This window comes from Panthera onca, chromosome C1 (assembly GCF_046562875.1).
Source record: "Panthera onca isolate mPanOnc1 chromosome C1, mPanOnc1 haplotype 2, whole genome shotgun sequence".
Classification (NCBI taxonomy): domain Eukaryota; kingdom Metazoa; phylum Chordata; class Mammalia; order Carnivora; family Felidae; genus Panthera; species Panthera onca.
Window position 1 is genome coordinate 117,038,062 of NC_138346.1, and position 17,224 is coordinate 117,055,285.

Sequence of the window (17,224 nt, forward strand, 5' to 3'; positions counted from 1 at the left end):
CAGGACAGAGGCTAGGCAGGGGTGTGTCCTTGTCTGGCAGATAAACTACATTAAAAACAAAAACAAAAAAATCTAGGATTTGTTGCTAGGTTTGTTTATAGCCCTTTTGTTTTTTTCAAACCTTTAGTAAAGTCTTTTCACATGTTGTAGCTTTATTTCAGAGCAGCAGGAAAATATTTTGCCTCCAAACGAGAGCCCGAGTGGGAGAGTAGCATATCTTGAAGCTAGGTAGTAATCAGCCAGAAAATCAGAAGGGGAGAGTACATCTCTGGCAGAGAGAGCTGGGGCTTTCCAATGTCAGCGCCCCTCCCCACCTGCAGCCCCTCCTTGCAGTGCCTAGCTGGGAGGTCTGGGTTGAATTTATTAAGGAAAGCCTCTGTTAACAGTTCTTCTGTCTTCCTGTGGGGTGGGGACTGGGACAGGCAGGCAGGGCCCCTGTGTCTCTGGGCAGAGAGGTTATGAGAAAGCCTCATAGGAAAGGACAAAAATAATGTACCCATCTCTCCTGGGGAGGAATGGCCCTGTGGCTCTGCCAGCTGTGTGGGTGCGTCCCCTGCTAGTGTGCTGAAGAGAAAAGCCACCAAACAACCACGCTGACTCCAGGGAGGTGTGAGCGCTCCTGCCACAGTCTCTCAGGAGCCATCTGTGAGATCTATGCCCTTTTCTGAGATCTATGCCCTTCTTTGAGATCTATGCCCTCAAAGGCATATTCCCTTCTTTGAGATCTATGCCCTTTTCTCTTCCTGAGATCCATTCTCTCTTTTTCTGCCTCCTTCTCCCTCTCATTCTGCCTTTCTCTGTCTTAATCTCTTGTATACATGTACACACCTTTTCACCCTGTCCCTAGAAATATATTATTGCTCAAACCAGCTAGTAGGATAAGCAGGTTAGACTGCATTTGCAAGTTTTTCAAGATTTCTTTAGAGTAGGCTTCACCTCAAATCATCCCTGATTACCCAGATTCCAAGTTAATCTCCACCGAAGTCCATTCATTTGTTTGCTTTATTTGATTGAGTGAGTCAGATTATTATGGGACTCACAGTTCAGTGTCTAAAGTTCCGGCTGTTTGTGCCCCAGTGCTTGCCCGGAGAAGAAGAGGGAGGGGCTGTCTAGACCCGTGGGCACCCACTGGGCCGCTACTGCTGCCCTCCCTCTAGGGACTTCTGGTGTATCCTTTCTTGCAGCTGTTCTGGTTCCTGACATTTCAGCTCTAAATGTCTTCTAAGTATCTATCTTCTTGAAGGTAGGAAGTTACATTTTTCTTAGGACCAGAGCCCAAAGAGATTTCTAAATTCCACTGTTTCTGTTTTTGCAGTTCCTTATGTATAATCATACAGAGAATGGTGTCCACCAAAAATACCATTCCCACTGCCAGATAGAAAAGGACGTGAAACCAAACAGGAGTTGGTGTCTGGAGGCCTGAAAAAGAAAATGACAAAGAGAAGAAATGCTACTTAGAACCCAGAGGGATCTGGCTGAGAGTTCTGCTTGGGGGAGAAAGCTAGCTGACACCTGATATGCCTGTCCCCAGTGGAGGACTGGTCATTTCAGGGGGCAGAGAGGTGCTCTACCTGGGTTATGTGGTATAACAGACTGTGGGCAGCCTCCTCATTACAGCTTAACTGCTAGGGCCCTGTCAGTGGACTTCCTAGTTTCTGACATAAATGCTATTTCTATGCCATTTAATGCTTGAAATAAATTTGGGTTGAAGATAAACTTTTTTCCCCAGAGTCTTTGTTTTGGAGCTCACAGTTTCTGCACCCCAGCCAGATAGAGACACTTGGGCAAGTATTATGTGCAATCCACAAAATCCCCATCTCCCCAATTTACTATGTGAGCTCCTGGAAATAAGAATTGCACCCCAGTGTCTTCATATCCCCATACCATGACAATAGATGGGAAGAACTCAATATATTGCTGATCAGACTTTTGGGGTTGAGGGCAGGAATGAGGGGGAAGGAAGGAGAGAGGAGAGAAAATAGAAAATAAAGAAGGAAAGAAGGAAATAAATGAAGAAAGGAAAGGAAATGAAGTTTATGAGAATAGGGAAGTTATGAATCAAGAGTGAAGGGGTGCCTGGGTGGCTCAATCAGTTAAGTGTCTGACTTCGGCTCAGGGCATGATCTCACAGTCTGTGAGTTCAAGCCCCACCTCAGGCTCTGTGCTGACAGCTCAGAGCCTGGAGCCTGCTTTGGATTCTGTGTCTTCCTCTCTCTCTGCCTGTCCCCTGCTCACACTCTGTCTCTCAAAAATAAACAAACATTAAAAAGAGAGAGAGAGAGAGAGTGGAAAGGCCTGTTCATGGGTTTTTCCTGAGTGGGCCATGAAATCCCCTTAAACAGACCTCAGCCCCAAAGGAGAAAAGGGCACATCTTCCTCTGTGCCTGGCAATTCCCCTTATTCTCACTCACCAAGCACTTGAAGTTCCAACTCAGGGCTGCGCTTGACAATACTGCCATCTTCTGTGGTAGCCTCACACCAGTATAGCCCTGAATCTTCTCTTTTAGCAGTTAGTATCTGGTATCCAGAGGATGTGTTCCTGCTCATCAGGGTCTTGCTGCCCGTGTAGAAGGAGAAGTAAAGTTGCAAACCAGGTCTCTGTAGGAGCAACTTTGTTTCACAGCTCAGGTTGACCAGATGCCCCTCCAGGAGTGGTAACGACAAGGATGCTTTTAGCACTGGGGCCAGAAATAGCTCTAAAGAAAAAGTTGATGAGGACAGGGTTGCCTGCTTCAGTGTCAAGGTTCTTCTTACAGAAGATATACCCCCTTCCTTCTCGGGAACCCTGCTCCGGGAGAATGCATCCATGGACAATTTGTCCCACTTCCAGCAGAAAGGCATTCTTGGGGCTTCCTCATAGATATACTTACAGTTACCAGCTTCCTCATTTCCTACTGGGGAGAATACCTTCACACAGTCCATGCTTCCCTGAATAGCCATGTTACTGATTATATGACCGTGCCCTTTTGGTAATGGTTGCCCAGGAGTGGACACTGACCCCCACACTAGCCAGTTCAGTGACTCGTTGCTTGTGTTACTGCCTCAAAAGATAATCTGGGAAAATCCTCTCTTTCCCATAGGAATGAATTATTTTTCAGACAGAAAACAGTTGCTAGTAGTTAAGTGTACTAATATGAAAGAGTTACCATGAAGGCCATGTGCAAGCTGGAACAGAGGAAACTGCTTAGTTAGCAGATAGATGTTCAGAGAGAAGTAAAACCAGAGAGGCTTCATTGCCCCTGCCAGATAGAAAGTATAATCAAGTCCTAATGTCTTCATGGCTTCCATTTCTTTTTTTTTTTTTTTTTTGATGTTCATTTGTTTTTGACAGAGAGAGAGAGCATGAGCAGGGGAGGGGCAGAGGGAGAGAGGGGGACACAGAATCCAAAGCAGGCTCCAGGCTCTAAGCTGTCAGCACAGAGCCGGATGTAGGGCTCAAACTCACAGACCACGAGATCATGACCTGAGCTGAAGTCGGACGCTCAACCGACTGAGCCACCCAGGCACCCCATTCATGGCTTCCATTTCTATGGAGATTTTATGAGATTGCTTTGCATTATTTTCTAATAACTCTCCCACCCATCTGGGGTGAGTCTATTCCTTGCACCTGAAACAAAATTGATGAAATAGATCCTTACTATGCCCTGGCCTTCACTTTAGCTCCTGGGATTACGGATGGGGCGCTGTGGTTTACTGGAAAGAGCAACACACAGACCTAGGAGACTTCAGTTCTGGTCCCGGCCCAGCCACTGGTCATTGCATGGCCTTCAGCGAGGCAGTTACCTCTCTGGAACTTAGTCTCTTCACTCACAAATTGAAGTGATGATTTATGATGGCCCTTAAAACTACAGCTCTATGACTATTCAGACACATACCTTTCACAGTGATAGAGACTCCTGGTGATGTGTAGCGATGCCTTCCCATGCCTGAGCAGTGATAGATGCCATTGTGACTCAGGCTGGTTTTCAGAATGGTGAATTCAGAATTCTGAGGAGAAAACTTAAAGGCCTTGTCATTTTGGTAGAAAACCACATTGTATACCGGCTTATTCTTCCATCCATGACACCTTAAGGTCAGAGGTTCCCCTTCTGTGAAGACTCTGCTTTGGACCTGGAGCAGTAGCCAATCTGGAAAATGTAGACCCAAAATGTATGTATACAGTGGCAGAGGTACAAGGAGGCTTTCTTATCTTTTTCTCTTTATAACATTCCAACCTTATAACTCTGTTGAATTTGAGGCCTGTTGCCCATTCCTCAACTATCTTTAGCTTTGCTGGGAAGAAAAGTCTTTTCCAGCAGTTGTGCACACAGCCCCTTTTATATTCCCTTTCCAGATTTCAGAAGTTGGTTGGGACAAAAATAACTTACTCTATGTGGTAAGCAGAATTCTAAGATGAGTCTTAGGATGAGTCACACTCTTGTGTAATTCCCTTGACTGTGACTTTCAACAGAACATAGCAAAAGTTGTGGGGTGTCTCTTCCATGATGACGTTGCATTTTATGACTCTGTCTTAGCTGACTGGACCGAGAAGGTCTCCCACTGGCCTTAAAGAAGTGAGCTGCCATGTTGGGAGAGGGCCATAAGGGCAGGGGCCTGCCTCCAGAGCTGAGATCGGCCTCCACCTGACAGCCAGCAAAAAGATGGGGACATCATGTCTACCACATAAGGAACTGAATTCTGCCAATGACCATGTGAGCTTGGAAGAGTTGCAGGAAGGAACACACCCCAGTCAATACCCTGACTGCAGCCTCTGCAGACCACCCAACCAAGCTGTGCTGGGAGCCCTGACCCATGGAAAGATAATAAATGTATGCTGTTTTAAGCTGCTGTCTTTGCGGTAATTTGTTACACAGCAATGAAAAACTAATACACTCCAAGTCCTGAGCAAGTTATTAATGGGATCCCAGGTGCTAAGACAAACACACAGAACAGCAAACATATCCAGATGAATATATGCTTCTAAATTGATAGAGGACACACACATCTGTGCAGATCAGTGACAGAGCTGGTAAAAACAAGCCCCACATCCAAGGAGCCTTCCCTTGTGATGCACACCTCTACACACAACTAAAGATGCTTCCTTTTTCTTTCCCTGGGGTAGGTGGTGTGCCTAAATGAGGATGAGGTTCTTAAAGGACAAAAGAGAAGGGACAGTAGTGCTTTTTCCCCCTCCGGAACTTACCTAAGAATGAAAGGCAGACACTCCAGTGCTATATGTAGCATGTTTTTATAGTTTTGGATGCTGCCACAGGGTTTCTAAATATAATCAATACTCTTCCCTCCCTTATTCCTGTTCCCGGCAAAATGGTGCTCAAAGACTATACTGCCCAAACACACCAACCCTTTTGCTTTATACGTCCACAGATTTTAATATACCTCCATCAGAAACGTCAAAAATACTAGTAATGATATAAAATATTCGAATGACACAATTAACAGAGTTGACTTTGTGGATTTATATAGAATGCTATAGCTTAGAGAAAATTCGTGTACTTTCCAAACACACATGCAACAGGTGCAAGCATGGACCACATATTAGGCCACAGGCAACTTTCAACAAATACTAAAGACCTGACATCATATTTAACATAAATTCTAACCAAAATGCCATAAAGTTAGAAAACGATAACAGAAGCCACCCTCCTAAAACACCTGTAAATAATTCATAAAGAAAAAGAAAAAAGAATACACGCATACTAATGAAAATTAAAAATATTTAGCCTTAAATGATCATGGGAGTATTATATATCAAAATTTGTAGGATGCAGCTTTTGGCAGACATTACCAATTTCCTACTCAGAAGCCATTCTCTCCATCCTCATTGCCTTGGAGCAGGATGGGGACACTCATTCTAAGCCATATAATTAGGACGTAGGTCCTCGACCAGCTGTATTTTTGTGATCTCACACACAGATTTAAATGAAGTGCCTGCGAGCTAGGGTGACTGCAGTTGAATCCTCCACTGCTGATTAACTGTGGTAAAACATTTTTTTAATGTTTATTATTTATTTTTGAGAAAGAGGGACAGAGAGGGCACGAGTGGGGGAGGGGCAGAGAGAGGGAGACAGAGAATCCCAAGCAGGCTCCACGCTGCCAGCTGGAACCCACGAACCATAAGGTCCAGACCTGAGCCGAAATTAAGAGCCAGATGCTTAACCGACTGAGCCACCCAGGTGCCCCTGTGGCAAAACATTTTTAAATAGGGTGTAGTGAGCACCAACCCAAAACCCTGATGTATTGTACTACAGGAAATGTAAGAACTTTTTTCACTGAAAAAAGAAAACAACATAGATAGTGAAAGGACAAGCCATAGAGTGGAAGATATTTGCAACACTTGAAAAAGGATCCATATCCAAAATACAGAGCTCCTACAAGTCCATAAGGAAAGACAACAATCCGGAAAAACTGGCAAAAAACCTTGACAGGTACTTTACAAAAGAGGACATCCAAAGAGGCAATAAACATGAAGAATGCTCAGTATCATGAGTCATTAGTTTTAACGCAAATTAAAACTATGTGGTAACTGCTGCACATGCAACAGAACGGCTAAAATACACTGAATGTTGATGAGGAGGAGGAGCAACCAGAACTCTCATGCACTGATGGGGGTGTAATATGCTGTAATCACTTTTGAATACTAAAGCTGAATGAATATATGCACATTTTGTGACCTAGCAATTCCACATACGTGTACATATGTGCACCAAAAAAACATGTATAAAAATGTTCACAGTGAGGGTGTCTGGCTGGCTCAGTCAGTGGAGTGTGCAACTCTTGACCTCAGGGTTGTACGTTTGAGCCTCATGTTGATGTAGAGATTACTTTAAAAAATAAATAAAATCTTTACCCCCCAAATGCCCACAGTGGTGCTATTTATAAGAAGCCCAAACTGGAAACAACCCAAGAATGCATCAATAGCATGAATTAATATGGAATATTGAATAGTAATGAGAACAAATGAATTGCAACTTTACAACATGTATGAATCTCACAATGAACATGAGAAAAAGCAGCCAAACACAAGAGTACATACCCTACCATATCGTATTCATTTATACGAAGAAGTTAAAGGACAGGCGAAAACCTATGGTGTTAGAAGTCATCATTGGGGGTAGTGACTAGAAATGGGCAAGAGGGGGGTCTTGGGGTGCCTGGGTGGCTCAGTAGGTTAGGCGACCAACTTCAGCTCAGGTCATGATCTCGCAGCTCCTGAGTTTGAGCCCCGCATCGGGCTCTGTGCTGACAGCTCAGAGCCTGGAACCTGCTTCAGATTCTGTGTCTCCCTTTCTTTGACCCTCCCCCGTTCATGCGCTGTCTCTGTCTCAAAAATAAATAAACATTAAAAAAAAATTTTTTTTTAATTTTTTTTTTTTCAACCTTTTTTATTTATTTTTGGGACAGAGAGAGACAGAGCATGAACGGGGGAGGGGCAGAGAGAGAGGGAGACACAGAATCGGAAACAGGCTCCGAGCCATCAGCCCAGAGCCTGACGCGGGGCTCGAACTCACGGACCGCGAGATCGTGACCTGGCTGAAGTCGGACGCTTAACCGACGGCGCCACCCAGGCGCCCCAACATTAAAAAATTTTTTAAAGAAATGGGCAAGAGGGAGTTTCTATGATTTTGGAAATGTTCTATTGTTCTGTGTGCTGTTTATTTGGTGAAAAGTCACTGAGGCGTACACTTAAGGTTTGTTGTATGTGTGTTATACTTCAATAAAAATTTACATTAAAATGTAAGAGATCCATAATATAATAATATATAATACAATGTTAAAATGTAAGAGCTATTATTCTCAAGAAGTCACCAATGCTGGGGTTTCTGGAGTCTGTGCAGAGGTAAAGAAAAATGGCCTCTTCCCAGCCCTGCTTCATTTTTTGTCACTTGAACCACGAAACACCACTGCTTCTGCTTGAACTACACACAAAGTCTCTTGCTAAAACAGTTCTGTCGACTTGCCTCACACCTGTAGCCTGGGATCTGATTCCCAGAATCCAAAGAGACTCATGAGGAACACCTAGCATTTCCTCTCACATTCCCAGTATTTTAAAACACATTTCCTCCAAAGGCAACCTAGTCCACATTAATCTAATTCTGCTCCCAGCATAAAGTTTTACATTATCAATTACACAGAAGTTTTACCTTAATGGTTTTGATTAACGAAAGAACACATTTGAATGATCTGTATTGACAATGAAACATTTTGCCCTAAAGAGTATTGCGGTTTCCATTTCTTAACAAATAGAAACCTTTTACAGATTTAAGTGGGTAGTGGGGTTTTTTCCCCCCTTCTTCTATCCATCGTTGTTTAAAATGCTTCAAGTCTCACAGTAATTTCATGCCCAGAATATTATCTTACAGATATTCTATGAAATGTGTCCCAGACTATATGTATAGAGATGTGTATTACAACATTGCTTGTAAAAACAAAAAACTGGAAACACAGAAGTTTAGTAAAAGGGAGAATGGCTAAATCAGTTACAGCACAGCCATACTGGCAGACATTTGAAAGTTCGTGGCAGATTTCTAAGGATTTAAACAGACCTCCAAGGTATTTTAAGTGATGAAAGCAAGTGATAGGACAGTATATAGAGTAGTCTACCAACCACTTTTTTTTTTTAAGTTTATATATATTAACAGTTTTGTTTCTACAGAAGGCGACTGTGGGACTAGGAGTTTGGGATGGGAAAGAGACTTCACTGTTCATCATTGTTCATTTCTCTGAATTCTTATTTACTATGTGCAGGCATAACTTTTTCAACAAAGTTACATAATTTTAAATAATAAAACCTTAGAGTCTAAGTTTTACTGGAGACACCCTGCTCACAGCTGTCCCAGTTGGTGTGCTGTTGGGGCACAGTTTAAGGACCCTAATGTGATTTTCTGAGTGTCTTGACTTAATTTCACCTGGTAGGTGCATAGACCTGAGACTCATACATACTCCAATAAATCAAACACATACATGTGGCATCCAGAAAGAAGAAAACACAAAGGAAGACCTTGTGATTTCCAGCTCTCCTGCTCCATGCCATACTTACCTCTGTGGATTTCCAGCCGTACTGGGTCACTTGGCACTGAGAGACCTGTCTGGCACCTGTATTCACCAGTGTCACTGACACTGGCAGCAGCGATTCTGTATCTGGGGGTCAAGGTCTGAAAGGCTGTGCCATTGAGAAACCACCGTGTAGAGCTGTTCCCAGGCAAATGGGGTCCCTCACACCATAAGGTTATGTTTTCCTCTTGAAATACACTGACCCATGGAGGCTGCAAGGTGATCACTGCCTTTGTAAGGTCTGCTTGGGGATAAGCAACAACAACAAACAAGTGGAACAAAAGGAAAGTCTGAACAATTGGTAAGGTTTTATGGATAGTACAAGGACAAAATATGTATTTAGATGAGATGGAAAAATAAGCAAGTGGGATCCTATAAAAGCCAGCCATTGCAAGTGTCCAGACCCCATGCAGAGAGCTCTGTTCATGTTATTAAATCTGCATCTGGCTGTTGGAGATTTGGGGTTCCTGAGAAATGAATGACTAATTTATTAGTAAACTAAGGCAAGCTGATTGGGGCTGGTTCTCTTATACTCTGAGCTATACTGTCTCTGAGGGTTAATCTCAGGCCTTAATTAGCATCTGCATCAGAAACCAAGGCTCAAACTCCTCATTTCAAAGCCATTGGTACCTGTTTGGTTCTCTCTGAGAAGAAACCAAGCACTCAGCTTTTTCCTAAAAGGGACTGGTTTGGGAAAAACCCAGCAGAGCTACTTCTATGTTTTTGCAATTCTGGCCTTTTCCTGTTATTATGTACACACGTAGGCAATTCAGTTCAGAGGTCAAAGCTTTTGCAGAAAATTGTAGAAACCTTAAAACCCAGCATTTTATCAAAATCATACCCTAAATATAGGGGATTTTACATACTTTGTAATTCCCTCTTCTTTCTATCCTCTCCTGATACTCTCTTCTTCAGGATAACAAAACCCATGTGCAGGGATGTGGCAGAGGAAGAGAAATTGAGTTTAAGATTACTCACCCGCTTGCGCACCAGCTAGAACTGTAAGAGACCAAAGAACAGGGACATAAATTGGTCAGCGGGAGATGACAAGGAAGGGAGAATCAAGGAGACAAAACTAACGTAGACTCTGAGGGGCCAGGTTAAGTCTCTTGAGTCTTTCTCTATTCCCTTTCCCCAAATCAGGGGCTAGTGGCATTGAACAGCCTATAGATGGTTATTAATGAGGCTTTATTTTAACATGATGCTTCCAGGCCTAATGTTACCTCAAAGTCTCTCTTCCCATCCTTTTGATATAATAAGCATGAATAAACCATGGAAGCACAAATATGGTTGTCCCCATACTTATGAGTTCTAGCCTATGATACCAAAGGAAGACAAAAAGTCTTGAGTCCCCAAAGCCAGAGCCAGTACCCTTCTAGCTATCCCCTGTAAGCCCAACTTACCCCAAAGAAGCAGAGCCGTCAAGAGCCACATGTTATTTCCAAGCTGATGGGAACAGTGAAGTCTGTAACATGCAAGACATTGAACAGTTTCTGCTGGAAGCTCTGAAGCCAAGATTAGAAAAGAGGAAGGAAACTGCTTCTTCTGACCACTTTCATCACACTCCTTTTCTGGGAAATACATCCTTAATTCTTGAGTCATTCTCTCCTTGTTCTCAAACTTCTTAGCCTATCTCCCTTAGTTTGAAACTCTGGGTTTGGGGTTTATGAAACTCTCAGAATTCAAGGGAAAGACTAAAGTTTTTATTGATATTCTATTCTGACTGTATTCTCCCTTTACTAATTATTTGAGTCTAAAATATGGCAAATCCTCATTTCTATTTTTTTAAATCTTTATTTATTTTTGAGAGAGAGAGAGAGAGAGACAGAGTGCGAGCAGGGGAGAGTCAGAGAGAGAGGGAGACACAGAATCCCAAGCAGGCTCCAGGCTCTGAGCTGTCAGCACAGAGCCCAATGCGGGGCCCAAACTCAAGAACCATGAGATCATGACCTGAGCCGAAGTCAGATGCTCAACCGACTGAGCCATCCAGGCACCCCAGCAAACCCTCATTTCTAAAATTGCTCCAAAGACTGGCCAGTGCCTCTAAAACTTTATCATTTGAATCCAGATTATTCTATATCGACCTGTATGTGACCCGTGATGAGTAACTCATTTATAAGAGCTCCCCTACTATAGTCCAGCCTCTATTCCTCTGGGAATACATGCAGGATCAATGTCCCATTTTTATTTTTTTAAAGCCACTCCCTGAGAGACATTATGAATTTGGAGTGTTTATCTTGGCTACATCAAAGAAAATCAACTGTTTAATGTAAATGCTGTAGAGAAGAAAAATAACTCACATACATGAATGCAAATGTCCCTAACAGGGGAGCTTCAGAGTATGGGGAGAAGCTCTATGCTATCAAAATGAGTTGGTTCCTAAGGCAGAGTTGTTTAGATATAGAGGGATTTTTAGGTATTCTATTCAGAAAGAAAGAAAACTAAACAGAAACTAGAATGTGTCCAATGAGTGCAAACACGGACTTGGGTAGCAATCTCACCAACAGAGAATTAAAATGATGACAAATAATGCTGTAGATTCCATTACTGGCCCCAATTTCTCCCCCTTCCTCAATCAGCATTGCCTCCACACCCCCATGAGAGGCTAAGGATACTTCTTTGACCTTTGACTTTGGCTCATCCACATGACTTTCGGTGCCTAATGAAATGTGGATAGAAACAGCATTGTGTTCATTCTGAAACCCCCTGTGCTTCTGTGATTGTCACAACGAGAACACATTCTGACTAGCCAGCTATGTCGTGAGGCAGAGCTGTCCTGGCCATCATAGCCTGAAGTAGAGTTGCCCAAACTGGCCTGCAAACTTTGAAAAATAAAGGCATACTATCATTTGCCACTGATTTTTTTAGATTATTATAGAGCAATAGCTGACTGACACAATTAAAAGCAAGGAAGAAAGGTCTAGGGGGTCCCAGTTCACTGAAACTTACATCCAAAGCCTATATTCATAATTATTACACTATTTTATCTCCAGTTTTCCACTGTGTAGATGTTTCATAATTTCACCACCTCTCTTAATGGGCATGGAGGTTATTTCCAATGTTTTACTGTTATCACCAGCACTGCAATGAATAGTCTAGTACCTATCTTTTATTATTTTCAGAGGACACATTCCTAGAACCAACATTGCTCAGTCCAAAGAAAAGTACATTTTTTTTCTTTAGATAGATGTTGTCTGATTATCTGCTATCATTATCATCATTGCATATATTTATAGACTATTATGTGCCAGCCAAATATGCTTGCTATATCTTTTCTTATTTACCCCTCACAACAAACTATGAGTAGACACTCTCGTCTCAATTTTGCAAGTGAGGAAACTAGGGGTACCTGGGTGGCTCTGTCAGTTAAGCCTCTGACTCTGGCTCAGGTCCTGATCTCACAGCTCATGAGCCAAAGCCCCATGTTGGGCTCTGTGCTGACAACTCAGAGCCTGGAGCTGGCTTCAGATTCTGTGTCTCTCTTTCTGTTCCTCCTCTACTCACACGGTCTCTTTCTCAAAATATATCTCAAAATAAATAAACATTTTTTTTAATGAGGAAACTAATCAAATTCTTTTGTGTCTTTTTTATAGATATTCATATGATCTTCTAATGTTTATTTCTTCCTTTCTGATCCTTATATGGTTATGTTTCCATAGGATTTGAGTATATATATTTTTTTCAGGAAATAATGCTTTATTTCTTAGTTTGCTAAATCACAAATGGATGTTAAATTTTATTGAAAGCTTTTACTCTATAAATTGAGACAATGTGCTTTTTCTCCTTAAATTTGCTAATGTGGCTAATTATATTTATAGATTTACTATTATTAAAAATACTCTTATATTCCTGGAATGCCTGGGTGGCTCAGTTGGTTGAGCTTCTGACTTTGGCTCAGGTCATAATCTCATGGCTGGTGGGTTTGAGCCCCCTGTCGGGCTCTGTGCTGACAGCTCGGAGCCTGGAGCCTGCCTTGAATTCTGTGTCTCCCTCTCTCTCTGCCCCACCGCCCACTTGCACTCTGTCTCTGTCTCTCAAAATAAATAAACGTTAAAAAAATACTCTTACATTCCTGAGAAAATCTAATTTCAGCATGATTTATTCTATATTTTTAGATATTAATGAATTTGGTTGCCAGTGATTTGTACTTGAGATTTCTGCATTTACATTCATCATAAATTGCACCAGAAGTTTGTCAACACTATTAGTCTTTTCAAAGAACCAACTTGAGATTTTGTAAATGTACTTATTGTATCTTGATTTTTCTATTTTAATTATTTTTTCATTTGTTTATTTATTTATTTATTTATTTATTTATTTATTTATTTTTGAGAGAGAGAGAGAGAGAGAGAGAGAGAGCATGTGCATGTGTGTGCAAGTGGGAGCAGGGGAGTAACAGAGAGAGAGAGGAAGAGAGAATCTCAAGCAGACCCCATGCCCAGTATGGAGCCAACACAGGGCTTGGCTCAGTCTCAGGGCTGTGAGATCATGACCTGAGCTGAAACCAAGAGGCAGGCTTAACTGACTGAGCCACCCAGGCACCCCTGCGCTTATCTTTATTATCTTCTTTCTCCTCCTTTCTTTGGGTTTATTTTGTCCTTTTACTAATTTTAAGTCTTATGCTAAAGCTATTAATTTCAGCCTTCACTTTTTTTATAATTTATTTTTTAATTTTACATCCAAGTTAGTTAGCATATAGTGCAACAATGATTTTAGGAGCAGATTCCTTAATGCCCCTTACCCATTTAGCCCATCCCCCCCTTCCCACAACCCCTCCAGTAACCCTCTGTTTGTTCTTTATATTTAAGAGTCTCTTATGTTTTAGTCCCCCTCCCTGTGTTTATATTATTTTTGTTTCCCTTACCTTATGTTCATCTGTTTTGTTTCTTAAAGTCCTTATATGAGTGAAGCCATATGATATTTGTCTTTCTCTAATTTTGCTTAGCATAATACCCTCTAGTTCCATCCATGTATTTGTAAAAGGCAAGATTTCATTCTTTTTGACTGCCAAAATATATATACCACATTGTATATATATACCACATCTTCTTTATCCATTCATCCATCGATGGACATTTGGGCTCTTTCCATACTTTGGCTATTGTTGATAGTGCTGCTACAAACATTGGGGTGCATGCGTCCCTTTGAAACAGTATACCTGCATCCCTTGGATAAATACCTAGTAGTGCAATTGCTGGGTTGTAGGGTAGTTGTGTTTTTAACTTTTTGAGGAACCTCCATACTGTTTTCCAGAGTGGCTGCACCAGTTTGCATTCCCACCAGCAGTGCAAAAGAGATCCTATTTCTCTACATCCTCGCCAACATCTGTTGTTGCATGAACTGTTCATTTTAGCCATTCTGACAGGTGTGAGGTGGTATCTCAGTGTGGTTTTGATTTGTATTTCCCTGATGATGAGTGATGTGGAGAATTTTTTCATGGGTCAGTTGGCCATCTAGATGTCTTCTTTGGAGAAGTGTCTATTCATGTCTTTTGCCCATTTCTTCACTGGATTATTTGTTTTCTGGGTGTTGAGTTTGATAAGTTCTTTATAGATTTTGGATGCTAACCCTTTATCTGATATGTCATTTGCAAATATCTTCTCCCATTCTGTCGGTTGCCTTTTAGTTTTGCTGACTGTTTCCTTTGCTGTGCAGAAGCTTTTATTTTGATGAGGTCCCAATAGTTCATTTTTGCTTTCGTTTCCCTTGCCTCTGGAGACATGTTGAGTAAGAAGCTGTTGCAGCTGAGGTCAAAGAGATTTTTGCCTGCTTTCTCCTTGAGGATTTTGATGGCTTCCTGTCTTACATTTAGGTCTTTCATCCATTTTGAGTTTGTTTTTGTGTATGGTGTAAGAAAGTGGTCCAGGTTCATTTTTCTGCACGTCTCTGTCCAGTTTCCCAACACCATTTGCTGAAGAGACTATCTTTATTTCATTGGATATTCTTTCCTGCTTTGTCAAAGATTAGTTGTCCATACATTTGTGGGTCCATTTGTGGGCTCTCTACTCTGTTCCATTGATCTGAGTGTCTGTTTTTGTGCCAGTACCATACTGTCTTGATGATTACAACTTTGTAATACAGCTTGAAGTCCGGGATTGTGATGCCTCCAGCTTTGGTTTTCTTTTTAAGATTGCTTTGGCTATTCAGGGTCTTTTCTGGTTCCATGAAAATTTTAGGGTTGTTTGTTCTAGCTCTGTGAAGAATGCTGGAGTTAGTTTGATAGGGATTGCTAGCCTCACACTTAATATAAAAGTATAAGAGTTTCTTTTTATTGTAATTACTGCTATTTTTGCTGCATTTCATAACTTTGGACTCATGATATTTTCATTACCAATTACTGATAAATTTTAAAATTTCCTTGACTTTTTATATGGAGTTTTTTTCTTCTATATGCCGTTTTTCTTTTTCCATTTCCCTCTTCTCATGGTTTAGAATTTTCACATGCTATTTCTATTCTTTATTGATTCTCCTAAAAGTATATCATGCATATTTTATATAAGAAATTATAAAGATCATCACCAGGATGAAAACTCAAAGAAAAATCCTTTCACCAACTTCATGCTCTAGGCAGTAGCAAAAACATATTACCAAAACTCATTGTTATGGAATTCTAATGTATAGAAGGTTTCCTATAGAAGCTTCCTATAGGAGCTTCCTATAGGAGCTTTATTGTATCACTTTTTCCCTCAGACTATTTCAACTTAATGCAAATCTAAGATGTTATCTGCATACTATCAAAACTTTCAACATTCTATGCAAAAGAAATGACCTCTTTAATGACAACAGAATCCAGAATTTCTCAGAACTTTACTATTGGTGATACTATTGGTGGTGGTGATTCCTTAATATTCTGAGGAATTAGTGATGAATGATGGTGATATTTTCCTTGCAGTAACCTATGAGAGGAGACAGACTGGAGTAGTGGTAAGGAACTACAAATGAAATTGATGTCTGAAGATCATTTTATGATGCAATACTACTTCACCTATGCTTTAAGCCAGAGCAAATTTATTTTTCATTTTGGTAGCTCTATTGCTGGAGGCTCTCTGCGGTCTATGGGTCAAGTAAGGCAAGAATTTCCCTCCTACACAGGACATGAGGGGTGAATGGCATAATTTCAGTTCTATCAATTTCTCTATCTCCTAAGAGAACAATCCTCCTTTCCTGATTCCCAATCCATATACTTAATTGTGTCTGATGTCTCTGGAGACTACTTTCCACCTAAATATTGAGACTACAATACTAAAGCCAGCTAGATATAGATATAGATACCTATATATAGATCTATCTATATAGATAGGTAGATATCTATAGATATAGATATATATAGATATAGGTACATAGATATATATCTATAGACAGATAGATAGATAGATATCTATACACATATAGATATATATTTGGGGGATATCATTTTTGAAGCAGGAAATGAGATGACCATTCAAATAGGAAAGAATGGTAATGACCATTCCCAGATTCAACATTAAATCATGGACAGACCTGTTATATGGGCTTTGTCATGGTCAGGAGTGCCAGAAATTAGGTTTCTTGGGTCCTCTCAGTCTAATATATTCTTACAGTTGGAAAGGATCCCAGGATTATCCTGCTGTAGGGTCATCACCAAAAGCATCTCTAGGATAAAAACCAATGGAGAATTTTTCTGTTGCTTGCCTGAAATCCTAAGTCGATCTTATACTTTTATAGTCATTTGACAGCAAAACCACTTTCTTGTACTGATTCAGCTTCTGTTTATTTAAATCTTTACTCCTGTCACTTGTAGGCACTTGATGGAACAAGTGCTATGACATGGGAAAGCTGTAGGTAGGTGGGCAAGGGGGTCCTATATAGTTGGTTAGGAGGGCATATTTGGCTTTCTTCTGGTTGGTCTCATTGGAAGCATGAACAAAAACTAGGGAAGCTGTCTTATTAATCAAATCTCACAATTGGGGCCAATTTTTACCGGGGTTATTGTTTCACTTCTTGAACTGTTTGCTGGAGACAACATTTTGACTTTCTACAACTATGACTTGTAGACTGACTATGACTTATAGGTTGACTTCCTGGGCTAGTTAGTATAAATAACAGATTGGTCTTCAGGGCTGGCTGCTGCAGATTGTGGCTCAGAATTCTATTTTTATATATGGTCTGGCCATTGTCCCACTTACATATTCAG

General features: G+C 41.0%; 1 protein-coding gene and 1 long non-coding RNA gene across 2 annotated transcripts in view; one reads left to right on the forward strand and one right to left on the reverse strand.

Annotated features, from left to right (window-relative positions):
- Positions 1-984: 984 nt before the first annotated feature.
- Positions 985-17,224, reverse strand: part of FCGR1A (Fc gamma receptor Ia) — a 29,023-nt gene continuing 12,783 nt past the window's right edge. Inside the window, 7 exon segments of the mRNA XM_078451489.2 lie at positions 985-1,211; positions 1,214-1,419; positions 2,412-2,696; positions 3,876-4,127; positions 9,038-9,292; positions 10,030-10,050; positions 10,455-10,556. Of these exon segments, the coding sequence (XP_078307615.1) occupies positions 1,137-1,211; positions 1,214-1,419; positions 2,412-2,696; positions 3,876-4,127; positions 9,038-9,292; positions 10,030-10,050; positions 10,455-10,485 (1,125 nt within the window). The 5' untranslated portion in view covers positions 10,486-10,556 and the 3' untranslated portion in view covers positions 985-1,136.
- On the forward strand, positions 4,059-4,822 carry LOC132676474 (uncharacterized). The gene is made up of 2 exons (XR_009609031.1): positions 4,059-4,149; positions 4,515-4,822. It is a non-coding gene; the product is annotated as an uncharacterized LOC132676474 (long non-coding RNA).